The sequence below is a fragment of the Notothenia rossii genome (assembly GCF_949606895.1).
Source record: "Notothenia rossii genome assembly, chromosome: 7".
In the NCBI taxonomy this organism is placed as follows: domain Eukaryota; kingdom Metazoa; phylum Chordata; class Actinopteri; order Perciformes; family Nototheniidae; genus Notothenia; species Notothenia rossii.
Window position 1 is genome coordinate 4836878 of NC_136905.1, and position 27549 is coordinate 4864426.

At 40.2% G+C, this 27549-nt stretch overlaps 2 protein-coding genes and 1 long non-coding RNA gene across 6 annotated transcripts in view; 2 read left to right on the plus strand and 1 right to left on the minus strand.

The window, feature by feature from the left end:
* Positions 1-16094, plus strand: part of LOC307012871 (NACHT, LRR and PYD domains-containing protein 12-like) — a 29105-nt gene extending 13011 nt beyond the window's left edge. Inside the window, exons 6-15 of the mRNA XM_079640071.1 lie at positions 115-1915; positions 2941-3105; positions 3368-3541; positions 5574-5747; positions 8153-8326; positions 8768-8944; positions 9626-9799; positions 10352-10525; positions 11025-11065; positions 13833-16094. Coding sequence (XP_079496197.1) covers positions 115-1915; positions 2941-3105; positions 3368-3541; positions 5574-5747; positions 8153-8326; positions 8768-8944; positions 9626-9799; positions 10352-10525; positions 11025-11065; positions 13833-13840 — 3062 coding nt within the window. The 3' untranslated portion in view covers positions 13841-16094. The remainder of the gene's footprint in view (positions 1-114; positions 1916-2940; positions 3106-3367; positions 3542-5573; positions 5748-8152; positions 8327-8767; positions 8945-9625; positions 9800-10351; positions 10526-11024; positions 11066-13832) is intronic.
* Positions 16095-17308: 1214 nt separating this feature from the next.
* On the minus strand, positions 17309-18815 carry LOC307012875. The gene is made up of 2 exons (XR_013800750.1): positions 18662-18815; positions 17309-17730 (listed from the first exon to the last, which is right to left on the minus strand). It is a non-coding gene; the product is annotated as an uncharacterized lncRNA (long non-coding RNA).
* A 111-nt stretch (positions 18816-18926) lies between these two features.
* The window catches only part of LOC307012802 (uncharacterized protein), a 32525-nt gene continuing 23902 nt past the window's right edge, over positions 18927-27549 (plus strand). For all 4 annotated transcript variants that reach the window (XM_079639982.1, XM_079639980.1, XM_079639983.1 and 1 more), the window contains exons 1-7: positions 18927-19084; positions 20230-20382; positions 21300-21473; positions 22307-22480; positions 24590-24763; positions 26250-26423; positions 27495-27528. In XM_079639982.1, the coding sequence (XP_079496108.1) occupies positions 20249-20382; positions 21300-21473; positions 22307-22480; positions 24590-24763; positions 26250-26423; positions 27495-27528 (864 nt within the window). In that variant the 5' untranslated portion in view covers positions 18927-19084; positions 20230-20248. The remainder of the gene's footprint in view (positions 19085-20229; positions 20383-21299; positions 21474-22306; positions 22481-24589; positions 24764-26249; positions 26424-27494; positions 27529-27549) is intronic.

The window sequence follows — 27549 nt, forward strand, 5'->3', positions numbered from 1 at the left end:
GAATATAAGTTCATTTAAACAAATGTGCATTCTTCTCACTGTTTGTTTTATTGCTATAATTAGATTCTCAGAAGAATTTTCATTATTATCTCACATTTCCTTCTCTTTCAGCAGAACGTGGTCTGCAGGAGGTTTTAGATGAACATAGGCTCAGTCTGACGAGGAGATGTGAACGTGTGACCGAAGGAACTGATCAAAGTGAAACCCTCCTCAACAGCATCTTCACTGAGCTCTACATCACACAAGGCCTGAGTGAAGAGGTTAATACCCAACATGAGGTGAGGCAGCTGGAGACAGCTTCCAAGAAGGAGACCCTCCATTTCACTCCAATCAAGTGCCAGGACATCTTTAAAGCCTCACCTGACCAACAGACTCTCATCAGAGCGGTCCTGACCAACGGAGTCGCTGGAGTTGGAAAAAGCTTCTCAGTGCAGAAGTTCACTCTGGACTGGGCCGAGGGTTTGGGAAACCAAGATGTCAGTCTGGTGATCCCGCTCTCCTTCAGGGAGCTGAACCTGATCAAAGGTGAGCAGTACAGTCTTCTCAGGCTGCTCCATGTTTTCCATCCAACCTTACAGAAGGTCACAGCAGAGCAGCTGGCTGTCTGCAAAGTGCTGCTCATCTTTGACGGCCTGGATGAAAGCAGACTTTCTCTGGACTTCAGAAACAATGAGGTTGTGTCTGATGTCTCTCAGCAGTCCTCAGTCAACGTGCTGCTGAAAAACCTCATCAGGGGGAAGCTGCTTCCCTCGGCTCTCGTCTGGATAACTTCCAGACCTGCAGCGGCCAATCAGATCCCTCCTGAGTGTGTGGACAGGGTGACAGAAGTACGAGGCTTCACTGACGCCCAGAAGGAGGAGTACTTCAGGAGGAGATGGAGTGATGAAGACCTGTCCAGCAGAATCATCTCTCACATCAAGAGCTCCAGGAGCCTCCACATCATGTGTCTGATCCCAGTCTTCTGCTGGATCACTGCTGCAGTTCTGGACCACATGTTGACTACAGACCAGAGAGGAGAGCTGCCTAAGACCCTCACTGACATGTACTCACACTTCCTGCTGGTCCAGACACAGAGGAAGAAGCAGAAGTATGAAGAGGGACATGAGACGAGTCCACAGCAGCTGACGGAGGCTGACAGGAAGGTTCTTCTGAAGCTGGGGAGGCTGGCGTTTGAACATCTGGAGAAAGGACACATCATGTTCTACAAAGAAGACCTGCAGCGCTGTGGTCTTGGTGTCACCGAGGCCTTGGTGCACTCAGGAGTTTGTAAAGAGATCTTCAGAAGAGAGAGTGTGATTTTCCAGAAAACAGTCTACTGCTTTGTTCATCTGAGCGTCCAGGAGTTTCTGGCTGCAGTCTACATGCTGCACTGTTACACCAACAGAGACACAGAGGTACTGAAGGACTTCCTGCAGAGAGACTATGACAGCAGTGATAGCAGTGGTCAGGATTACCCATCCCTGGATGTCTTCCTAAAGAGCGCCATGGAGAAATCACTCAAAAGTAAAAATGGCCATCTGGACCTGTTTGTCCGCTTTCTCCACGGCCTCTCTCTGGAGTCCAACCGGAGACTCTTAGGAGGCCTGCTGGGAAGCACAGACAACAGTCCAGAAATCATCCAGAGAGCCATCAGCAACCTGAAGGAGATGAGAAATGAAGAAGTCTCTCCGGAAAGGAGCCTCAACATCTTCCACTGTCTGACAGAGATGAACGACCACTCAGTACATCAGGAGATCACAGAGTTCCTGAAGTCAGAGAACAGATCAGCGAAGAGACTCTCTGTGGAACGCTGCTCAGCTCTGGCCTACATGCTGCAGATGTCAGAGGAGGTTCTGGATGAGTTGAAGAAGTACAAAACATCAGAGGAGGGACGACGGAGACTGATTCCAGCTGTGAGGAACTGCAGGAAGGCTGTGTGAGTCCAGATGTGATTAACTTTATAGATTAGTGTAGATAAGGACTTTAGTTTTTCAAATAAACACTACATTATTTTGTTGCTGTTTCACATACTGTGAGAGCAAAATGTAATTAATACAATTATTCTAATAATTAAAAAAAATTACCGTTTTTTTCTTCTCTTCATTTTCCTTAAAAAAATGAAGAATGTGTTCACAGCAACATGTGATCACAACATACAGAATAATCGTACATATGTATTTAAATGGAGTAAAGTTATCATGAAATGATTGCAGTTTCTTTATCGTTAAATTAGACTGAGTAATATCTGATTTGTGTTGACTCTAGTCTTCTCTAGTCTAGAAGCAGGGTTCATTCATACACTTTTTCACCAATGATTTTCCATGACTTCTCCATGACCTTTTCCATGATCAAAAAAATTACTCTCTCAGCGGTACTTCTGAAACATTTTTATTTTAACATGGTAAGCTGGAAAATAAGGTCTGCATATGAAACATGTTGTTGTGTCTATCTAAAAAAAAAATATTAGGCTTACTAGCTTCTACAGGCTAAAGCCACTGTAGGCGTGATTGTAAAAATCTCTCACCAGCAAAATACCTCGACAGTTAAATGCCATTTTATGTTTCATTACTATACAGTACTTATTATCATCATAGTATTACTATTTCGGCGATTAAATAAAATGTAAATTATATTTGATGCAACTTTAGTTACATTTCCGTGACTTTTCCAAAGCTTTGGGAAAAATATAGTTTTCCATAACTTTTCCAGGGCCGGGAATTTGCATTTTGAATTTCCATTACTTTTCCAGGTTTTTAATGACCGTAAGAACCCTGTAGTAGAAGGTAGCTAGCAAGAGGTGACAGACAGTGGATCAGATCACACTCAACCAAATATTAAATGGACTAACATCCAGTGGTAATCAGTTCATGATATTAAAAATGTTTTCCCTCAAATGCATTTAGTAAATATATTGTTTCCCTTTTTTTATATTAACACATTCTGTAATATGTGTTATAACAGAATTCCTGACTGTGGATTCTTAGACTGGGAAGTCGTGGCCTCAGCTCTGAAGTCCGATCCCTCCAATCTGAGAGAGCTGGAGCTGAAAGAAGATCTGCAGGATTCAGTGGTGGAGCTGCTGAGTTCTGGACTAAAGAGTCCAAACTGCAGACTGGAGACTCTGAGGTCAGATCTCTGGCTGTAGTTCATGTGGTTTTGTACTGTATTTACAATTGATACATTTATAATTCCATAATTTGCGAGTACAAGCATAAGCACGTTATCTTTAATATAAATGGGAGCTCTTTTTCTCTTTCTGTATCTTACAGTTTTTAACTTGTTGACTGCAGAATTCTCTACTTCCTCAGATATGAACAGATTATTAAACCTTAAATATGTTAAGCAGGAACATTGTTTTCTAAACTTACATCATGTGTTCTTTATTCAGACTGAGTGAATGCAGGTTGTCAGAGATCAGCTGTGCTGCTCTGATCTCAGCTCTGAAGTCCAACCCCTCCCATCTGAGAGAGCTGGACCTGAGTTACAACGATCTGCAGGATTCACGAGTGAAGCGGCTCTGTGATCTTCTAGAGAGTCCAGACTGCAAACTGGAGACTCTCAGGTCAGTTCTACATCTTATATTTCTGTGGTGAGATTAATAAGTGAGAGTTGTGTTGACTCTGAGCTGCAGACATCAGGCTGATATTATCCTGATCCTCACTGAGTATCTTAATGCTAAAGTCTGTTTTCTTCTTCTGTGGTTTAGTTAATTGACTGTGGCAGAGCAATGTTGATCTTTAAACTGAACTATCCTATATTGCATAATTCAATCTGAACCTCTTAAACACCTGGGGCCGTATTCACAAAGGATCTTAGGGCTAAAAGTAGCTCCTAACTGGCGAATTTAGGAGAAACTCCAAAACATAATGGGCGTGTCAGTCTTAAATTTAGGACTCCTAATTGTATTCACTAAGAGCAATTCACAAAGTATTTTAGGCCTAAAAGTAGCACCTAAGTTTAGGAGAGCTTAAAAGTCCTCGAGAGGACTCCTAACTCAGTAAGACCTATTCACAAAGAATCTGAAAATGGCTGAGAGACTAAATGTTTTGGAGACAATGGAAGACTGTGAATTGATCAAGAGATATAGGCTAAATCGTGAGGGTATCAAACTTGTTGTGGAATTAGTGCGGGATGCAATAACATCCCCGACTAACAGGAATAACCCGATTAGTCCGGAAATAAAATGTTTGGCAACACTACGATATTTAGCAACAGGGAAAATGCAACTTTGCAATGCCGACGATTTAGGAATATCGCAACCATCAGTCAGCCGTGCCATAAACCAAACCATCAACGCGCTCTCTAGACCACATATCATCCAACAGTTTATCCGGTTTCCTTTGGACAATCAACAACTACACAGGATCAAAGCCAACTTCATGGCAATGCGGGTATGCCCGGTGTGGTCGGTGCTATTGACGGGACGCACATAAAAATAATTGCGCCATCAAAAGATGAGGACGTGTTCGTCAATAGAAAGAAAGTACATTCCATCAACACGCAGATTGTTTTCATTCATCATGATAGGGGGACTTGAACGGCGGTATGGGCTGTTATTGAAAGTGTTTAAGTGCTGGAAATATACTCATTGGATAATAGTTTGCAGGGTGCTTTTAATTGCCTCCTTGATTTAATGCAATTTACGTATTTTTATTGTTTGCTCTCTCTCTTTAACGTGCATATACAACGTCATTATCGTGGTCTGCACAAACTTGTCATCATGCGTGTATTCTGCTAACTGCACTATCCATAACTATTTGATAGGAATACATTTCTAGCCGAGGCTATTTCCTTGTTTTAGTGGGCTCGTTTGTGGGATGTTGCGGATGAGTTTCACCGAGACCGCCTGCTCTGAACAACCAATCACCGTACTGACCGCTTCTAAACTCATGCACGAGAATCGACGTAATCCATAGCAACGGCGCGTCACTCTTAGTTCACTCTTAGTGATTTATCCTTAGTATGAGTAGGTCTCAGCGGCTTTGTGAATAACTTTTAAGAAAAAACTCCTACGTAAAATGTTTTAGCGCGAGTTAGGAGCACTCCTAGCGGTAAGATAAAATGCTTTGTGAATACGGCCCCTGAAATGTATCTTATATTCTCCATAATGATTTTAACAAATTATATTCAGGATTTGCTGTTTCCAACATTTTAATGGATCTACATGATGCTCATAATGACTGAATAGTTTAAACTGAAGACGCTGTGATTTATGACTCCACTATTCCTAAAATAAATATTCTTGAGAATATTGATTACATTTCTTCTAAATTCATCCTGACATATTTGCATTTTTGTAAACTCTGTGATCTTGAGTTGAATCAGTTTCTGTGGGTTTTTATTTGTCTGGCTGCACATCATGAGTTAGTGTAGATGGAGCAGAGTTTCAGATGTGAAGTCAACACTTTTTATTGAAGGTGAAGCACGTTGTCTTTCATATTAATGAGAGCTCTTTTCTCTTTTTGCATCTTAATGTTTTTAACTTGTTGACTTCTACATTCTCTACTTCCTCAGCTATGATCAGATTATTAAACCTTGAATATGTTAAACAGAAACATTGTTTTCTAAACTAACATCATGTTTTCTTTATTCAGACTGAGTGAATGCAGTTTGTCAGAGATCAGCTGTGATTCTCTGGCCTCAGCTCTGAAGTCCAACCCCTCCCATCTGAGAGATCTGGACCTGGGTCACAACGATCTGCAGGATTCAGGAGTGAAGCTGCTGAGTGATCTTCTGGAGAGTCCAGACTGCAGACTGGAGTCTCTCAGGTCAGTTCTACATCTTCTACTTCTGGGCTGAGATTAACATGTGAGAGTTGTCTTGACTCTGAGTTGCAGACATCAGGCTGATATGATCCTGATCCTCACTGAGTATCTTAATGCTAAAGTCTATTTACTTCTTCTCCCTTCAAAAGGAAATATGTGTTTACATAAATGGTGACCAAACCATTTGAGACCCACTGAGATGACTTAGACTAAGTGAACTATCTAAACACTCAGTCCTTTACCTCACCTGAGCTGTAGTTATCAGTCTCTCAGTCTGACAGGAGAGGACTCTCCTCCACCTTGTTGACAGCTCATTATATCCGTTAGCACAGCTAGCTAGCACCAGATGCTAACAACAACAATACACGTAACCGGGGCGCGCGCTTTCTCTCTCGCTCGCTCGCGCCACACATACCCTCCCGAGCTTGAATGACACGAGACCAATCGAGGGCATTAGTATGATCTGTATGAAAGTGGCCTTGTCGGCAGGCCACATCATGTAGACAGCCAGTCATCCTCTGTGAGGCAGAGTCAGACCCACATTTGCGCAGCGTTGCGTTCACAATACATACATAAAAAAAAAAATTCCTCAGGCCAGCAGGCCACTTAACAGGCCAGGCCATCGGGAAACCTCCCGGTCCTCCCGATGGCCAGTCCGGGCCTGCCGAGAGACACCGGTACCGGGGCACTGCCGCAACATCTTGCAGGAAACAGTGTCTGAGGGCATGTTCATTTAATAAACTATGAATGTTTTATGTCCATGTAACGGAAAGAAACTCATCTCACTGGATCATTTAAAAAATAAAAAAATAAAAAAAACCTACAATGCTAACGCTGAGCCTCTGAATTAGCAACGAGCGGAAAATGCTAACAGATAGACCGTAATTCACTCACAACACCTTATTATTTATCTTTGCTGCACATCCAACCCATCGTTTCACATCGTGAGGTGACACAGAATCGAAGGGTACCCTCATTATCACTCAATTATACGAACTCTCTGAGATAATAACAAGAACAGACATCAAAACATATGGCGCTAGGTAGCTAAAAACGCTAACATGGCTCACCTGTGTCGTAGTCTGGTCAGAAGTGGTCTTCAATGGCATTAAAACGATAAAAACGCTGCTGAAGTTAATCCATAGGTTAATCCAATGTGTCTGTGTCCCTTTGAAATGATTTCTGATAATCCATGAGCAATAAACCTGCTTTTCGGTTTTCAGAAGTCAGAGCTACAGACAGCTTCACTCTGGTGCAAAACTGCGTGCGCGAAGCCCACACCTTTTTTTGTTTTAGAATGTGTGTGTGTGGGGAGATTCCCCTTCGATTCTATTGACTCTAACGGTCAGAAAGAGTTGTCAATCACCAAAATCGACCAGAAACGGTAAAACCCCCATTTCCACCCAAATCACCCCAGAGGTGGAGTCTTTTTTGCTAAACCTCTCTAAAAAAGTCAAATGTCACTTGTTTTGCATCAATCTTGATACAGGGTACTTATTATATGTTGTACTTTGGATTCCTAAAGCTTTTAGTCAACCATCCCATCATCCAAGGTTAGTTTTTACTATAAGTAAAAAATAATTGTTGGACGGACACTATAATTTACAGTTTTTTACTATGTTCAATCTGAATTTTCTTTAAAATAAAAAACATCTATATTGATTTTGACTGTTCTACATCCACCTCACAGGTTTATCATTACTTTGAGAAAAAAGATTATTAATTTAACCCTTTTAGAAGGGAAGATATGGTCATTTGTTCTGGGAATGTCATTTTCGAGCCTGAAACCTGAAAATCAGGCTCAGGCCTAAACAGGTTAACCACCTGAAATGTATCTTATATTCTCCATAATGATTTTAACAAATTATATAAATACATCAAATACAATAATTAAATATTTCTATTATCATTATCAAACACAAACAAATACATTCAGGTTTTTCTTTTTCTTTAACATTTGTATAAAGCCACATGGTGTTCATACTGACTGAATAGTTAAACTGAAGATACTGTGATTTGATGACTCCACTATTCCTAAAATAAATATTCTTGATGTATTTTGATCACATTTCTTTTAAATTCATCCTGACAAATGTGTCATTTGTAAAACGTTGAGATCTTGAGTTGAATGTGGGTTTTGATTTGTCTGGCTGCACATCATGAGTTAGTGTAGATGGAGCAGAGTTTCAGATGGGAAGTCACCACTTTGTATTGAAGCTGAAGCACGTTGTCTTTAATATTAATGAGAGCTCTTTTCTCTTTCTGTATCTTACTGTTTTTAACTTGTCGGGATGTCCAATTTATAACCTTGTACATTCTCTACTTCTCAAGTCATAAACCGATTATTACAATTTTCAATATTTTAAGCGGAAACATTGTTTTCTAAACATCATATTTTCTCTATTTAGACTTCGAGCCTGCAGTTTGTCAGAGATCAGCTGTGCTTCTCTGGCCTCAGCTCTGAAGTCCAACCCCTCCCATCTGAGAGATCTGGAGCTGAGTATCAACAAGCTGAATGATTCAGGAGTGAAGCTGCTGAGAGATCTTCTGGAGAGTCCAGAATGCAGACTGGAGACTCTCAGGTCAGTAAGGCGTCGACTCTCTGCTGGTTCAGCAGTATTGTATTAAACACAGGGAGGTGGATGTGTTTCTCACACTGAGGCATCTCTCCAGATCCACCTCCCAGGCGTAGCCTAGCTTACCACAACACATCAGTGATGTTACAATTTTTCTGCAGTTTCTGCTTTTGTTAGTTGTGAGAACCTCCGCCCGCTCCCAGGTTAAAAGGGACAGAAGGAGAAAGAGTCAGGTGAATAGTTCAGGTTTTTTATTCGACAAACAAGAACACGCCCCTCAAAAGAACACACACGCGGCGTGGTGTTCTCCCAGGACCCAGCCTACTGCAAGAGAGAACAGAACCAGGTTACATGCTTTTTACTGAGAGCTTAATTACCTGACTCTGATCAGCTGTCTGGCCTCCGGCCGAGCCGCTCCCATCCCTAAACCATGTGTTCTTTATTCAGGCTGAGTGGCTGCAGGTTGTCAGAGATCAGCTGTGCTGCTCTGACCTCAGCTCTGAAGTCAAAACCCTCCCATCTGAGAGAGCTGGACCTGAGTGACAACATCAAACTGAAGGATTCAGGAGTGAAGCGGCTCTGTGGTCTTCTGGAGAGTCCAGACTGCAAACTGGAGACTCTCAGGTCAGTTCTACATCTTTTACTTCTGTGCTGAGATGAATATGTGAGAGTTGTTGATTCTGAGCTGCAGACATCAGGCTGATATTATCCTGATCCTCACTGAGTATCTTAATGTTAAAGTCTTTTTCTTCTTCTGTGGTTTAGTTCACTGACTGTGGCAGAGCAATATTCAGCTTTAAATGTAAATATTAGAATAAGAATTATACTCTGCATAATTCACACTGAACCTCCATCAACTTTTATTTTTACTACATTATATGAGGGACAAATGAGTAAAATGAATAAGTATTTCCAATCAAACACACAAAATATATTCAGTATTTGCTTCTTCCAACATTTTTATGAAACTAAAAGATGCTTATACTGGCTGAAGTACACACGGCATCTATTGCACGTCTGTCCGTCCTGGGAGAGGGATCCCTCCTCTGTTGCTCTCCCTGAGGTTTCTCCCATGTTCCCCTTTAAACTGTGGGGTTTCTCTGGAAGTGTTTCCTTGTACGATGTGAGGGTCTAAGGACAGAGGGTCTAAGGACAGAGGGTGTCGTGTTGTCATACCGATATTCTGTACAAACTGTGAAGTCCACTGAGACAAATGTAACATTTGTGATATTGAGCTATATAAATAAACATTAATTGATTGATTGATTGATTGAAGTTTAAACTGACCATTTGTTCTTGATTCAGACTGTGGGGCTGCAGTTTGTCAGAGATCAGCTGTGCTGCTCTGGCCTCAGCTCTGAAGTCAAACCCCTCCCATCTGAGAGATCCGGACCTGGGTCACAACAATCTTCAGGATTCAGGAGTGAAGCTGCTGAGTGATCTTCTGAAGAGTCCAGACTGCAGACTGGAGACTCTCGGGTCAGTTCTCCATCTTTTACTTCTGTGCTGAGATTAATATGTGAGAGTTGTGTTGACTCTGAGCTGCAGACATCAGGCTGATATTATCCTGATCCTCACGGAGTATCTTAATGCTAAAGTCTATTTTCTTCTTCTGTGGTTTAGTTATTTGACTGTGACAGAGCAATGTTAAGGAAAAATCAAACTGCGTAATTCACTCTGAACCTCTTAGAAACCTGAAATTCATATTTCTTTATCATGATTTATTTTAATATATGATATAAAGAACAAATTAATGAAATGAATACATATATTTAACACTTCAAATTAGATTCAGTATTTGCCTTTCCAAACATGTGTATGAAGCAACTTGATGCTTATACTGACTGAATAGTCTAAACATATGTTTGACTCCATTATACCTATGTTTTGTATCTTATAGTTTTAAACCTATTAGGAACTTCCACTTCTTTTAATTTTACGTTCTCTATTTCTCCCGCTCTGAACAGATTATCAAACCTTTTAAAACAGGAACATTGTTTTCTAAACTTACATCATGTGTTCTTTATTCAGTCTGAGGTTCTGCAGGTTGTCAGAGATCAGCTGTGCTGCTCTGATCTCAGCTCTGAAGTCCAACCCCTCCCATCTGAGAGATCTGGACCTGAATAACATCGATCTTCAGGATTCAGGAGTGAAGCTGCTGAGAGATCTTCTGGAGAGTCCAGACTGCAGTCCGAAGACTCTCAGGTCAGTAAGGGTTCACTCAGTCTCTGCTGGTTCAGCAGGATTGTATTAAACACAGGGAGATGGATGTGTTCCTCTCACTGGGGAATCTCTCCAGTTCCACGTTCCAGGCGTAGCCTAGCTTAGCACAACACATCAGGGATGTTACCGTTTATCCGTAGTTTCTCCTTTTGTTCATATTATGTTTCTTTACTTTCATTATTATCAAGCAATATAATACTAGCTGACAATGCAAAGCCACATGTCAGTCAGGTGCAACTCATTAACAGACAGATGGGATTTTACAGTTAAAAAGGTAGTCTGTTTACGTTTTTTGTTCCTGGACTAATGGTCTCTCATGCAGCTGAGAGCTGTGGACTGTCAGTCAGTCGTAGTGTTTGCAGAGAAGATATGATTTGATGTAAAGCATTAGATCATTGAGGACTCTGAAGCTGACTAACTCAAAGAACAAACACTTATTTTAACTGAACCTATAACTGTTGGATTGTGTTCATCCCTGCAGGATCAGAGGCAAGACGATCACAGCCAAGATGCAGAAGAGATGTGAGTATTGAACCAATATCCTCCAAATACATCCACACTATCGTACATGCAATCAAATCATAGGTAATATATTTATGTATCACTTGATGAAATCTGTGCAACGGCCCAAAAACACTTACATTACAAATACGATGCAATATAAAAACACAAATGTGCCAAAACACATGCAAATGAGGAAACATCTCACCAACTTGACAACACATGCACAGCATTTAGAGAATATTTACCAACTTGAGGTAAAGCCCTACATTAACGAAACGCTGTCAAATGAAAACGCTACAAGAAGCTCAAAACAAAACTGTCACTAAAAAGTGTCCACGTCAATTCAATTATAAAGATATATAAAAGTATAATGACAGTTGGCCAACATTGTAAAGTTGGCCAACTGTCTCTGTTGGCAGAGTTAGTCTGTTTCATATTTATAAGTGTTTTGTCAGTATGTCTGAAAGGTCAAGGCTAGCTAGCTTACAGCAGATCTACAATAATACCTGAAGGAATCTTTTTTTGTTTCCAGTGACAGTTTAACAAATGTAAACGTTTTGCTCAAGAACTGCGTTTAGGTCTGATACTGTCCCTCAAACAAAGGATGCGTAGAATATCGTAGAAATTAAATGTAGTGATTGAATAGTATCTATGTGAATACCAATAGACCAATCAACTTTCTCATTCATTCTTTAAGCTGCAAAATAACAGCCTTACGGCCCGTCTACACTACAGGCATGAAAAAATCTTGAAGCTGGGCGTGTCTGAAGCTTGGCGATTTTTTGCGAGCAACGCGACCAACAACCAATCACATGAATCTCCCGCCCCCGACATACAAAGCAATAGCAATGTTAAAACGAAGTAAACTGGATATAAACTCTCCAAACAGGCGAAAACCTACCAGTTTCCCCCACTGTCTCTGCCACCTCCCTCCATGCCTGGTTCCTCCGGTTTGTATCCCGGTAAATAGTTCCGGTCGTAAAGAACCGGGTGATTTGCTACCGTAATATCTCGTTTGGAATGTGAGGAAATGAACTGCGGTCTGGCTCTCCCAGCTTGCACGCGGTTTGATTGGCTGCGCTTGCACTGGCGGGATTTGCATAAACGGGATTTGATTGGCTGATGCCAAACATCGAGCCTCAAAAGTGGAACATTGTTCAACTTTTGATGCCGATAGATGCTCGTGATGCTTGCAAAGCAATGCCATGCTCCCCACAATGCAGTTCGGCGAAGATTAAAAATCTTACGACACCCCATTCAAGTGAATGGGCGAAGCGTTGAAAGCATTTTTCGATGCCTGTAGTGTAGACGGGCCGTTATATGTTTTACTTCTGATTCACACACTGATGGCAGCGAGCGACCACAGGAACAAATCCTAAGACCCTGAAATGACTCAGCATTTCTGCACTTCCTGTTCCTTTGTCTTAAAGTAAAATGTGTATTTGGTTTGACGTCTGAAATAATGTGATTAACAACTTTAAAAATATATTAACGTTGGACTTATATCCAATAAATACTACACTTCTGAATTTTGAGGCTTATATGTGTCTGTAGCGGACAAAATCATACAGAAATTGATAATTAACTTAAAATAACAGCTGAGGCACCAGTAATTGAATCTAATGCAGGGCAATGATCCAAGTCCAGACAAGAATCTCCGTTTGTGCATTTATTTTCATAATCCAATATCATTAAAGGTGTAAATTTGAGAAACCGGCTCGAGATGCACTTTTGTTATATTCCATGGAATGCTCTTAACATCCCGATAGCAATGAATATCTGAAGTGCTTTGACAAAAAATACATTAAAAAATATAATCTGTGGAAGCCGTGGCTCTGTAAAAAGCTCGACCAATCATCTGAGCCGTCCCGGCTAAAGTAACTGGATGGCCTACCTGCCTGTCAGCCTTCCATCTGTGCACAAACTTATCTTGTGCCCTCATTGGTCATGTGCGCGTTCGTGTGTGTTGGAGGAGGGGCTCTATAAGGAAGTGGCAGATTTTTTCTGGCTGTCTATTTTCAAATTCTAGCGATCTTGAGCTGGTTTCTCGAACTTACATACCCTACCTTTAACAAATGAACAGGTTTCCTATTTTCCTTTTTTTCGGCTTTCCTTGTGGCTTGTATCACAAAAAAACATGTGCCTACTTGTGCTCTACTCCCACCTCTACCTGTCTCCAATATATACAATTACACCAGGTGCTCTAATCACCCAGTGCCCAAACATGCCTTCAAAATAAAAGCATAAAAATTACTTTAACTCACTTCAATAACGACACTAAATAATAATACCTTCACTATACACAAAAACAGCAAGAAAATAAAAGTTGACCTATTAAATAATATAAAGCTCCAAGAGTGTCTTTAAACAGACGGTTGCTAACGAGTGGCTAAATTCATAATAACATCATCGCGCTGATCACGGAGAAACTCATCTCCTCATTGGCTGTGATGTTAAATCATGTGACTGTGATGTAGTTCCTTAAAGTTTAAAGCCTAACGCTAGCTTTTCACTTGTGTGAAAGAACAGGTATTGGATGTTCACAACTAAAACATGTTTTATAAATACTATAGGTGTAATCATTATTAGACATTTTAATGCGGAAATGTTACATATTATATATTTTAAATAAATAAACCCACCAGTGGGAAAGCTGAGGAATATAAATGTCTCTGTGAATATCACATTGAACTTTTGTGGAACTTATTAACATTTTTTTAAGAGGTCTCTGTTTAAAGTGATTGTTGGTTATATAACAAGAGTATTTTCCCTGTTTATCTTCCAGGTCCATGAGGGAATATTGTTAACCATCAGGCAGTGCATGCAGCCGCGTAATCCTGCATTTGGTTCGTTTCCTTCAGTTTCTGTCCCTCAAATCTTTGGAAACAGTCAGAAAAACGGCTACGGAGAACACGAAGAACAGTTTTAAATGATGACTTTTTTGCTTTAATCAGCCCGACTGAATTAATCACACGTGACTATTTTACACTCATGTTCCCGGTCATACCTTACACTCTGTTATTGCATAACTTTTATTCATAAAAATAGTCTAAATAAACTGCAGTGAGTAACATTTCCATGAAGATATTCAGAAAATCAATACCAAGAAGCACATGATGAGGGTTTTCAGTGTCTGACAGGCTGTTGGAGAGAAAGTGCTGCAATAGCACTGAATGTTATTATTGTTATTCTGACATGTTTTTAATGTATCTAGTTTTACATTAATTTTTCGTAGTGCTTTTATACCACATTTTGCTGATTGTGTTTGCTGACACCTGTCTATATGGACGGAGACAACATGAAGCTTTCACTCCTGAGGGGATTGACAACAACAAATACCCAACACCTGGGCAGAGATAATAGATGTACAATTGTGAATAATGTTTGATATCCTGATGGTAAACCCTTCTTACCTTAATGTTCGTTACTTGTGACGGTTGAAACACACATGTTCTTCCTCTCTCTGCATCCTGCTCTTTTTTTGTCCTTCATTGATCTATTGTTGCTGTGCTATTTCTAAAAAAAAATATCGAGTGAGCTAGTAACTGGAGAGGTGCCATTTCACCTCCAAGGCCACTGCCGAGGTTCCCTTGAGCAAGGCACCTAACCTCGAAACTGCTCCCTTGGCGCCACGTACCTGGCAGCCTCTCTGCTCTGCCACCTCCCTTCTGCATGTATAGAATAATTATGATGATGAATGCATTCTTTTACCAGTAAAATACGACAACACATATTTTATTCATGTCGTTGATAACTGGACTGTTACAATTATTATTATTAACTTTGTCTGTAGGCTAAAACACAACAAAATAGTAAATAACAACACAATTTAAACAGACACAAAAATAAACCATTTAACTACACAGCCTACTTACTTTCTTGTAGAAGTCCAGGAAATATGCCCAATACACAAAAACTGCGAGCCAGCTCCTGAAACGCGCCCGGTGGGGTATGAAGCTGTTCGGAGGTCGGAACAAAACTTCGGCGCAGACGGACCCGGCGGAATCCTGGCGTTACAGATATTTAAGCAATAGCTCACGACAGGCCGTGGTATATGCTCATTATATCACAGCTAAGGGGCGTGGTTCGGCCCGACGCGAAGCGGAGGGTCGACAACCCCCTGCAGGCAGTTTGCTTTTCAGCCCATCGGTATACTGTTTTTCGTAGACGCGGAGGGATACTGACTTGTTGTGAAAAGTAACTTACAATTCTACCCATGGTATACGCTCAGTAAATCACGGCTAAGAACCAATCAGATTGCTTGATTTGACTTGTCCGTTTTATAAACTACAATATACTATTCACAAAAAACTAATCTTATAATCTAGCCATGGTTTACAAAAGGCATATCATGTAAATGTAAAACAAATGTGTGAAACATGCAAATAAAATGCTTTTGTATTTTACTTGTGGAAACAACATATAGCTAATGTGTTCAAAATAATATATATATTAAAAAGTGTCTATAAAATGAACATTAGGGTGGGGTATAATAATGATAATGTGTTCGTACTTTGGGAGAAGCGGGTCGGTTGGGACACTTCAACATAAAACAAAAACACCCTTTATTTCTCAACAACCATTTACAAAATAATTTGATCTGTGAACAGAAATAGGTGTTTGCTAACAATTTAGCAGGTTTTTGAGAGTCCAATTTAAGGATGAAAGGCACAATTTTGTGGTGAAAAGAGCGAATTTCCCAAAATGTCTTCCCTGGCCGTTTGAGACACCTTGTTCTCGACCCAAACACATAATTTTAAACGCACAATATAACATTGTGTGCCACGGAGGCTCAGATGACTTAAGCACTGTACCATGTTGCATGATTATTGCTATAACTGATCCTCTTTTATCTTCAAAGCTAGAATTTCTGGTGGTTGAGCGCCATCTAGATTGCACTAGGTATATCAAATAATGTGTTTGCACAGGGAAACTACCACAGGATAAAAAGGTGTAATTGATAGTCATAGCCACGTTGGATAGGCTGGATGTTATTCTGGAGCTGCCATTTATTCAGAAATAAATATCTTTGATACTCTCGGTTCAATTCTTGCATTGTATTCTTTAAGTGTATGAATGTAATGTATTATTATAATGTATTGTAGACTAAAATCTATAATTCTGCATTTACTTTCTGCCCTCTGGCCATTTTGTTTGATTTGTTTATACCAACAATTATTCTATTATTTTTTCCCTTATCGGGATTTAATCATTTAGTTTTTTATTGTTTTTATATACTTATGTCATTTTCCATCCTCCATGGAGAGCACCCCATAGTAAGCACATCATTTACTTACATGTTACCACTAGACTCTCCATTCATCACCTAAATATACAGTATATCAACCTATATATTCCACCATAAGGCAATCTATTTTAACCCTTTGAGGGCCTTCTCCCAGAGTTTCAGTCTACTTACGAGACAAACTTGCCCACTTCCACCTGGATGATGGCGTTTTTAAGCTGGACCTCCAGCAGCAGGGCGTCAGCCGGACCTCCCTCGCTGGTCTTGTTGGCGTTTGGGGAGAATATCCGCTCCCCTCTGAATAGTCACATTTATCCGTCATATTTGAAAAGAAACATCGTTATTTTCTGTATTCATGTAAGACAAAAGTTATTTATTTATTTGGCGATTACTTGCGCTACTTTTAGAACGCACCCTGCGGGCAACCAGGCACCTGCTTACCCCTCAAGTACCCCTAGGGGTCCCCATACCCCCGGTTGGGAACCATTGTATTAAGGTGTAAACAAAAAGCGTGACAGATGTTACATGAGATAAGTCAGGACGGAAGTTATTACCTCTAACAGCAGGCAGCCAGCCTGTTATTGCTTTCCCTTTGTGTGGTGCTAGCACTGCTAAGGTAAAACAAGATATTTCTTTAACAACACAAAGTTAATGTGACTAATTGGTCTCATTTACTCAACCTGAAGTAAATTGTATAAAAGAAGGCATTTGGGAGTGTCAAGGTTTTCAGGACATCATTTAGTTATCAACGTCATGTTTGAGGTAGCTGAATATTTCAAAGTAAAGGTTTATAGTGTAAAGGGGCATAAAACATTCTGATAGAAGTATATAATGGTCATTCCCATGCTCTATTTGGGTGGTGCTGAATTTAAAAAATGTTTACCACTTGGGGATTAGAAAGGAATCCAAAATCTTAACAAAAAATCACATAAAGATTGTACAGGCACACTGCAAATGGCACATCAGTGAATAAAAGCATTAAGCACTATTGAAAGTAATTAACTCAAAGCAACAAATTCCAAATGCTCAATCTTTATTCCCAATAAGCAATGACTTATATACATCAGAACGGAACATACTGTCACCTAGCTACCATGTTCTGGCTGTGGCTGGTTAGCTTGTTTTAACTCTAGAGGGAACTGGTTTTCTAATTAAAGTCTGGTGTCAAAGTGGTTTGATTTTGGGATGGAGAAATGTGGGGGAAATGTAACACAAAGCAGAGCGGCAAATGAAAGTTAGCACACAGTAGATCTTTTGGATCTTTAAGATATGTCTGTTATTTTCTTGCGAACATACATCATGATATACATTGTATTTGTGTACAAAACCATATAAACTACAATGAAATGAAACACAGAGGCATCCCTGGTCGAGCTCCTCCCCCTCGCCAAGCGCTGCCGACCACCAATCAGGGATCTTGAACAGAGACATGCTGCCTCTGATTGGACGGAGAGAGTAAGTGAAAAAGACAAGAGGGAAATTGTGAGACGTGACATGCAAACATCCGTCTGCATAGTGAAAGTAGCGACAGTAAAAGTAGTCATCGTGCAGATTGGTCCATTTCAGAATAATATATATGAAATGTGTTATAATGATGTAATGTAAATGCAATGTAATGTAATGATTGATCATGAAAGTGTTCTCAAAGCTGGTAAAGGTGCAGCTAGTTTGAATGACTTTGTATACTGCAGGGTAGCTTGTGGATTTACTCCAGGTGGAACTAAAGTCTGATTTAACACTTGATTATATTTCACATCATTCATCCACATCTGTGAAGTAACTATTAACTAAAGGTATTAAATACATGTAGTGGAGGAAAAGTAGACCATTTAGAAGTACAAAGTAGTATGCAATTAAAGTATCTCAAAATTGTACTTCAGTACAGTACTTGGGTAAATGTAGTTAGTTACTTTACACAACTGCGAACAGAGCAACTGAATCACCAGAGGATAACTAACAGTCCCATCTTATAGAAGACAGAAAGCAGTCGACACATGCCAACAGCTACACTATAGCTATTATTGTACATACGACAATAAAGCCTCTGTATCTTTGAAGACCAAACACCTGTGGGTTCATTGTTCTATAACTAAGAAGAGTTGTTATTGCAAATATATCCAATATGACCGAGCATACAAACACTTAAAGTAATCACACATGCCTTCAGAAGCTGAACAGCAGAACGGTTAAAAATCTTATCTCGCAGCTAACGTCAAGCCGGCAGAATTAACTATAGCTTAGCTAATTAGCTAGCTCTCCAAGTTACCTGGATACTGAGCAGATATAAGAACAGCCTTATATATATATAAATAGAAATCCCCTCAGCTGGTGACTAAACACACTCAGGTTTGTTCCCGAGGTTCTCTTACCTTCACGTACACAAGCCGGTCCGTAAAAGCCGATGTGTTGTTCCTCCGAGTCCTCACACACAACTCACATTTCTCACCCTCTTGTTTGCTGCCATCGTACTGTTGTCATGACGCTCAACGCGGACAAGCAGGGAGTTTGTGCGCAGGACCGGAAATGAGAACCGAAAGGACAGCTGGGAAAATGAGTTTCTGGACTGAATCAGAATGCAGAATACACTCATGAATACACTACATGCACAGTCACTTCCGCATTGTACGTGGAACTGCTCAGCTGTTTCCGGTACATGGCAACGTTCTACACCCGGTGTTTACAAGAGCTCCCGAAATTGGAAATGACCGATGTTCATCGAATTTGCCGGACGACTAAATCCTGAGCCAGCAAATTGGACAAAGGGTTCAAATCATATATTCATGATTACGAAGGTAAGAAAAACGTATATACGGAATGACTAGTTAACTAGCTAATGCTAACTTAGGCTACCATTTTAACCATTATTTGTTTTACTTTAGTTTTGAAGTGAAAAATAAGACATGATAATGCAGACGAGAAATGAAATGGAGAGACGTGGGCTTCTGCTCTGACTTTCTCAATACAAATGTTGACAAATCTAATTTCCCTCAGTTGTATTTTCACAAGTAGAATTAAGGTTTCACAAATCTAAAACTGTGTTATAAAGAATATTTAGCCTCTCTGGGATAATCTAGTCTAGATTTAATGAGTGTAGATATAGTGGTTTTGGATCAGGACCTGGCAGCGACTTAAGAGGTACAAACGCAGAGTATTGTTCGCTCAGCACTGTAAATAAAATGTCCCTTAACTTTCCCCTAAACTGCTGAATCGGAAGCCAACTTCAGCGTTGTTAGGAATACTCTGTTACAGTAAAAGTCCTGCATACAAAATGTTACTAAAAGTAGAAAATATAAGCATCAAAATATAGTTAAAGTAGCAACAGTAAAAGTAGTCATTGTGCAGATTGGTCCATTTCAGAATAATATATATGATGTGTTTTCTAATGATTGATCATGAAAGCGTTCTCAAAGCTGGTAAAGGTGCAGCTAGTTTGAATGACTTTGTATACTGCAGGGTAGCTTGTGGATTTACTCCAGGTGGAGCTAAAGTCTGATTTAACACTTGATTATATTTCATATCATTCATTCAGATCTGTAAAGTAACTAAAGGTATTGAAAACATGTAGTGGAGTAAAAGTACACCATTTACCTCTGAACTGTAGAGGAGTAGAAGTACAAAGTAGTGAAACATTGAAATACAGTACAGGTCCCTAAAAATAGCTTTTAATTAAAAGTGCAGTACTTGAGTAAATGTATTTAGTTACTTTACACCACTGCTGTTTTCCAGTGGTCTCCAGTCAGTGCAATACATGTAGCTTGTGCTGTTGTGTGTTTGGGTCAAACTTGGTGATATGATTAATTTGCGTTAATTTTTCGTAGTAATTGCAAGTGTTAAAAACTTTTGTTGACAGCCCATATTTAAACCAAAATGTATCATTACGAAGGTTTTGATTGAAATGTTTGCATTAGAAAGCGTATCTTTATTTATTTGTCTCCAGGGTAAGTTCAACTCTCAGAATGGAGAACATGAGAGATTTGAATGATGAGGAAGAGGACAAATCTTCAGTCTCCAGCTGTCTGTCTCTGAAGAGTGACCAGTCTAAAGAGGAACCTCCAGACTTCAGTAATGATCCTGGTCCCTCAGACACAAAGTAAGAGTCTGGTTCTACTGTAATCTGACCTGAAGAGGAGTCTGATTTGATGTGGAGTACAGTATTGAAACAAAGTAAATTAGAGTAAAGAAACCTAGAAGAGGAAAGTAGAAAAGGTGTAACTGAGCTCTGGCTGTGCTCCTTGGCATCAACAGCCACAGTAAATAATCCACTATTGTGAAATCATTCTCACATTCGAGATGAGGGACTTTGTGTAAATGTAAAAACTTTTCCCTCACGAATTAATTCTAACAGCCGAAACCCTCAAACACGACTTAACAACTGAAAGTTTGGAGCAAGTCCAACAATCTTTAATAAGGTAAACGGGCTGAAATCAAAAGCTGCCCTTCACAAAAACTAATTCAGATTCAGATATTGTCATTACATAGTACATAGTGACGAAATGTAAGTTTGGCATCTGACCAGAAGTGCAAAATAGCAGTGCAGGTGTCTACATAATAAGAATAATTATAAATAGAATAATTATAAATAGGCTATAAACAGATGAATATGTACAGTATAAACGGTATTGACAGTAAAGGATATAAACAGGTGGGTGCTGGTAACGATGTGTGTAAAACATTTTTGTTGCTTCCACAGACAGAGAGCAGAGTCCCCATTCTCCAGCTGTCTGTCTCTGAAGAGGGACTGGTCCAAACATGAACCTCTAAACTTCAGTAATGAATGCTTAGTTCGAATGCTATCTGACCATTTAAAATATAATTGTATAATTATATGAGTGAAGTACATTACAGTACAGGAACACAGTAGAATACAGTACACATCTACAGCAGAGTTCAGTCATGAAACACTGTAAAGTGCAAAAAAGTTACGCAGTCGGTAACTGTCTTATTAAACCTTGAATATCTTAAGAAGTAACATTGTTTTCTAAACTTACATCATGTTTCTATCTTCAGACTGGTTGGCTGCAGTTTGGCTGAGATCAGCTGTGCTGCTCTGGCCTCAGCTCTGAAATCCAACCCCTCCTATCTGAGAGATCTGGACCTGAGTCTCAACGATCTGCAGGATTCAGTAGTGAAGCTGCTGAGTGGTCTTCTGGAGAGTCCAGACTGCAGACTGGAGACTCTCAAGTCAGTTCTCCATCTATAACTTCTGTGCTGAGATTAATATGTGAGAGTTGCGTTGACTCTGAGCTGCAGACATCAGGCTGATATTATCAACACTGAGTATCTTAAAGGGGACCTATCAACATCTTGCAAGAAACAGCATCTGGGGGCTTCTTAACATTTAACAAATTATGATTGTGTCATACCCACTTAACGGGAAGAAACTCAGCCATCAGACAATATTAACAATTTTTAGCTAAACAAAACACAAGGGTAATAACAAAGGCTCTGAATTAGCCTTGAGCGAAAAAATGCTAACGCACTTAGCACAGAACTCACGGTATAAATACTTTATTACTTATCTGATCTGCACAAACAAGATATCAGATTCCAAAGATTCTAGAAGTATTAGTAAAATCACTGAGCGACCAAAAATCGTGGCAGGGGAAGCAAACCCAGATAACACACAACGTAGCTTTACGGGACCAAAACGGAAAATAACATTACCTTTGCAAACTGGGTGCGAATCACTCTCACTCCTCATGGTAACGTGTAGATGCATTTAGGAACTTCCCCCTAGATTCTATTGGCTCTAACGGTTAAAAAGAGGTGTCAGTCATCAAAATCGACCAATGGGTTCCAGAGAAACGGCAAATCCACCCAAATGACCCCAGAGGTGTTTATTTTTTTGCTAAACCTCTCTAAAAAGGTCAAAAGTCACTTGTTTTGCATCAATTTGTTCTGGGAATGTCATTTTAGAGCCTGAGACCTTAAAAACAGGCTTGGGGCTTAACAGGTTAAATATTTTATAACAGGAGCATTATTTTCTAAAGTGACATCATGTTTTCTTTATTCAGACTGAGGGACTGCAGTTTGTCAGAGATCAGCTGTGCTGCTCTGGCCTCAGCTCTGAAGTCCAACCCTTTCCATCTGAGGGTTCTGGACCTGAGAGAGAACCATCTGCAGGATTCAGGAGTGAAGCTGCTGAGAGATCTTCTGGAGAGTCCAGACTGCAGACTGGAGAAACTCAGGTCAGTTCTCCATCTTCTACTTCTGTGCTGAGATTAATATGTGAGAGTTGTGTTGACCCTGAGCTGCAGACATCAGGCTGATATTATCCTGATCCACACTGAGTATCTTAAAGGGGACCTATCGTGCAAAATGCACCTTTTGATGTATTTTATAAATAAATATGTGTCCCCGGTGTGTCAGGGAACTCACAAAGTGTCAGAAAACAAAACCCTCTCTTTTCCTCCGTACCCAAATCTCTAAAAAACGGGGCTACAACGGAGCTGATCAAGATTTGCGTCCGATATGACGTAATATCTGAAATGTGGACCCACGGCCCAATCAGAAACGTTGCTATCAGAAACAGTGCCCGACTGTTTTGGACGTAATATGGTCTTTGTTTACATTAGCAAGCATCGCTAACACTCAGAGCTAACCTGTACTGGAGAGCATGTGTGTAAAAAAGCAGGAAATAAGAAAAGGAACTCACCTTGTGGTAAACCCGCAAGAGAAAATGTATTTGAGCTCCACACTGTTTCAGAAATACTCCTTGATGTGGTTTGGAACATGACATGGCGTTTAATCCCAGGAGCATTAGGCTGAATCTGCCGGGTAATTCTGAGCAGGCATTAGCTCCCCCTCCTCTTTTATTTTTATTCAAGCTAAGGACCCCGAACCTGCAGTTCTCTAAGAGGGCTGGAATAGAGGGATATGAGGGATGTCGAAAGGCCCGGACACACCAATCTGACAACAAAGACCTGACACAGACGGACTCCGACTGTTGCATCGCCTCACGTCTCCTGCGTCTTGGCCATGTGTCGCACTGGAACACACCGCAAAGACTTCAGCCGACGGACAAGAAGCATGTACGAACTGCGTGTGCGTGAGTGGCAATAACTCTCCTTACCAGCAGGCGGCGGTACTGTGTATTCGTCACTCAAAAGAGGCAACAACCGGAAGACAGACTGCGTGATATAAACAAACAACAAATAGCGTGTGCGTTCCATTTTCACTCTACAGCGAGAAGCTCACGGGGCTTTCCCGAACCTGTGTCGAGAGCTGGAGTTAAATGAAATCGCACATTTGCCTTCTTAATAGTTTGTTTGGGTCCTTCACTTCCGTTTCACTTCTCATGCACTGATTCGCTCACAGCCAATCAGAGTGATTTATTTTGCCGACTGCCTTTGAACGATTTAATCTGCGGGTTTTCGGCCGAAAAGGCGTCGGCCCGGCTGGAAAGACCCGGCGGTGTGGGACACACCAATCTGAGTAGGGCTTGTCGACGCTCATCGTCGGCCTGACGCCCACCGACGCCGATAATCGGTCTGGTGTGTCCGTGCATTAAAATGCATTATCTGTTTGGTATTTTGAGCAAAACACATAATAGACATGTTTTATATATATCTGAGACCCATAATGTGTGCCTAAAAATAGCATAGTAGGAGAACTTTAAAGCTAAAGTCTATTTTCTTCTTCTGTGGTTTAGTTCATTGACTGTGGCAGAGCAATGTTAAGGAAAAATTGAACTCTGCATAATTCACTCTGAACCTCTTAAAAACCTGAAATTCATCTTTTAATCTGTCATGTATTTTTTAAATAAATGACATTATAATCACTTGAATACAATAATTAATTATTTCTATTAAAAATATCAAACACTAACAAATATTTTCAGTGTTTGCTGTTTCCAACATCTCTATAAAGCTACATGATGCGTATATAGTTCAAACTGAAGATGCTTTGGATTTATGGCTCCACTTTTTCTGAAATATATGTTCTCTCTTAATTTTGATCACATTTCTTCAAAATTCATCCTGAGATATATTTCTTCTTTGTAAACTCTGTGATCTTGAGTTGAATCAGTTTCTGTTAGTTTGTATTTGTCTGGCTGCACATCATGAGTTAGTGTAGAAGGAGCAGAGCTTCAGATGTGAAGTCTCCACTTTTTATTGAAGGAGAAGCGCGTTGTCTTTAATATGAATGAGAGCTCTTTTCACATTCTGTATCTTACAGTTTTTAACTTGTTGGCTTCTACATTCTCTACTTCTCCAGCTATAAACAGATTAATAAACCTTAAATATGTTAAGCGGGAGCATTGTTTTCTAAACGTACATCATGTTTTCTTTATTCAGACTGAGTGGCTGCAGTTTGTCAGAGATCAGCTGTGCTGCTTTGATCTCAGCTCTGAAGTCCAACCCCTCCCATCTGAGGGTTCTGGACCTGAGAGAGAACCATCTGCAAGATTCAGGAGTGAAGCTGCTGAGAGATCTTCTGGAGAGTCCAGACTGCAGACTGGAGAAACTCAGGTCAGTTCTACATCTTCTACTTCTGTGCTGAGATTAATATGTGAGAGTTGTGTTGACTCTGAGCTGCAGACATCAGGCTGATATTATCCTGATCCACACTGAGTATCTTAAAGGGGACCTATCGTGCAAAATGCACTTTTGTATGTCTTTTATACATAACCATGTGTCCCCGGTGTGTCAGGGAACTCACGTAGCGTCAGCAAATAAAACCCTCTCTCTTTTCCTCGGTAACCAAATCTCTAAAAACGGGGCTACAACGGAGCTGATCCAGATTTGCGTCCGATATGACGTCATATCTGAAATGTGGACCCACGGCCCTATCTGAAACGTTGCTATCAGAAACAATGCCCGACTGTTTTGGACGTAATATGGTCTTTGTTTACATTAGCATCGCTAACACTCAGAGCTAACCTGTACTGGAGAGCATGTGTGTGAAGAAGCAGGAAATAAGAAAAGGAACTCACCTTGTGGTAAACCCGCAAGAGCAAATGTATTTGAGCTCCACACTGTTTCACAAATACTCCTTGATGTGGTTTGGAACTTGACATGGCGTTTAATCCCAGGAGCATTAGGCTGAATCTGCTGGGTAATTCTGAGCAGGCATTAGCTCCCCCTCCTCTTTTATTTGTGTTCAAGCTAAGGACCCCGAACCTGCAGTTCTCTAAGAGGGCTGGAATAGAGGGATATGAGGGATGTCTAAAATGCATTATCTGTTTGGTATTTTGAGCAAAACACATAATAGACATGTTTTATATATATCTGAGACCCATAATGTGTGCCTAAATATAGCATAGTAGGAGAACTTTAAAGCTAAAGTCTATTTTCTTCTTCTGTGGTTTAGTTCATTGACTGTGGCAGAGCAATGTTAAGGACAAATTGAACTCTGCATAATTCACTCTGAACCTCTTAAAAACCTGAAATTCATCTTATAATCTGTCATGTATTTTTTAGCTAAATGACATTATAATCACGTGAAGACGATCATTAATTATTTCTATTAAAAATATCAAACGCTAACAAATATTTTCAGCGTTTGCTGTTTCCAACATCTCTATAAAGCTACATGATGCGTATATAGTTCAAACTGAAGATGCTTTGGATTTATGGCTCCACTTTTTCTGAAATATATGTTCTCTCTTCATTTTGATCACATTTCTTCAAAATTCATCCTGATATATTTCTTCTTTGTAAACTCTGTGATCTTGAGTTGAATCAGTTTCTGTGGGTTTTGATTTGTCTGGCTGCACATCATGAGTTAGTGTAGAAGGAGCAGAGTTTCAGATGTGAAGTCTCCACTTTTTATTGAAGGAGAAGCGCGTTGTCTTTAATATGAATGAGAGCTATTTTTCTCCTTCTGTATCTTACAGTTTTTAACTTGTTGGCTTCTACATTCTCTACTTCCTCAGCTATGAACAGATTAATAAACCTTAAATATGTTAAGCAGGAACATTGTTTTCTAAACGTACATTATGTTTTCTTTATTCAGACTGAGTGAATGCAGTTTGTCAGAGATCAGCTGTGCTGCTTTGATCTCAGCTCTGAAGTCCAACCCCTCCCATCTGAGAGAGCTGGACCTGAGTGGCAACGATCTTCAGGATTCAGGAGTGAAGCGGCTCTGTGATCTTCTGGAGAGTCCAGACTGCAGACTGGAGACTCTCAAGTCAGTTCTCCATCTTCTACTTCTGGGCTGAGATTAACATGTGAGAGTTGTGTTGACTCTGAGCTGCAGACATCAGGCTGATATTATCCTGATCCACACTGAGTATCTTCAGGCTAAAGTCTATTCTCTTCTCCTGTGCTTTATATTAGTTATTTGACTGTTGTAGAGCAATGTTGATCTTTAAATTGAAATACCCTATGTTGCATAATTAACTCTGAACCTCTTAAACACCTGACATGCATCTTATAAAAGTCTTCAGCCTGGAAAAGTAGTCAGAGTTGCAGCGGATCTGCAGGTTTCTGGGAGTTTGTTCCAGATATTGGGAGCATAATAACTGTACGCTCGATGTTTAGTTCTGACTCTGGGGACAGAAAGCTGACCCGTCCCTGAAGACCTGAGAGATCTGGATGGTTCATAATTTAGCAGCAGATCAGAAATGTATTTTGGGCCTAAACCATTCAAAGCTTTATAACCAGCAGCAGTAATTTGAAATCTATTCTTTGACACACAGGAAGCCAGTGTAAAGACTTCAGAACAGGAGTGATGTGATCCACTTTCTTAGTGTCAGTGAGGACTCGAGCAGCGGCGTTCTGAATCAGCTGCAGCTTTCTGATAGATGTTTTAGTGAGACCTGTAAAGACACCATTGCAGTAGTCCAGTCTACTGAAGATAGTAGATAGATCGATAGATAGATCTTTTAGATATGTTCTTTAGGTGATAGTCAGCTGATTTAGTAACTGTTTTAATGTGACTGTTGAAACTCAGGTCAGAGTCCATGACTACACCTAGATTTCTGGCTTCATCTGTTGTTTTGAACATTGCAGACTGAAGCCCAGCGCTGACTGGTGTTCGTTCCTCCTTGGCTCCAAAATAAATTACCTCAGTTTCTTATCTTTGTTAATTTTGAGCTCTTTTACATTTGTGTATATTACAGTTTTTAACCTGTTTGGAGTTTCCACTTTATAAAGTTCTACATTCTGTACTTCTGCAGCTATAAACTGATTATTAAACCTTGAATATGTTAAGCATGAACATTGTTTTCTAAACGTACATCATGTGTTCTTTATTCAGACTGTGGAGCTGCAGGTTCTCAGAGATCAGCTGGGCTGCTCTGATCTCAGCTCTG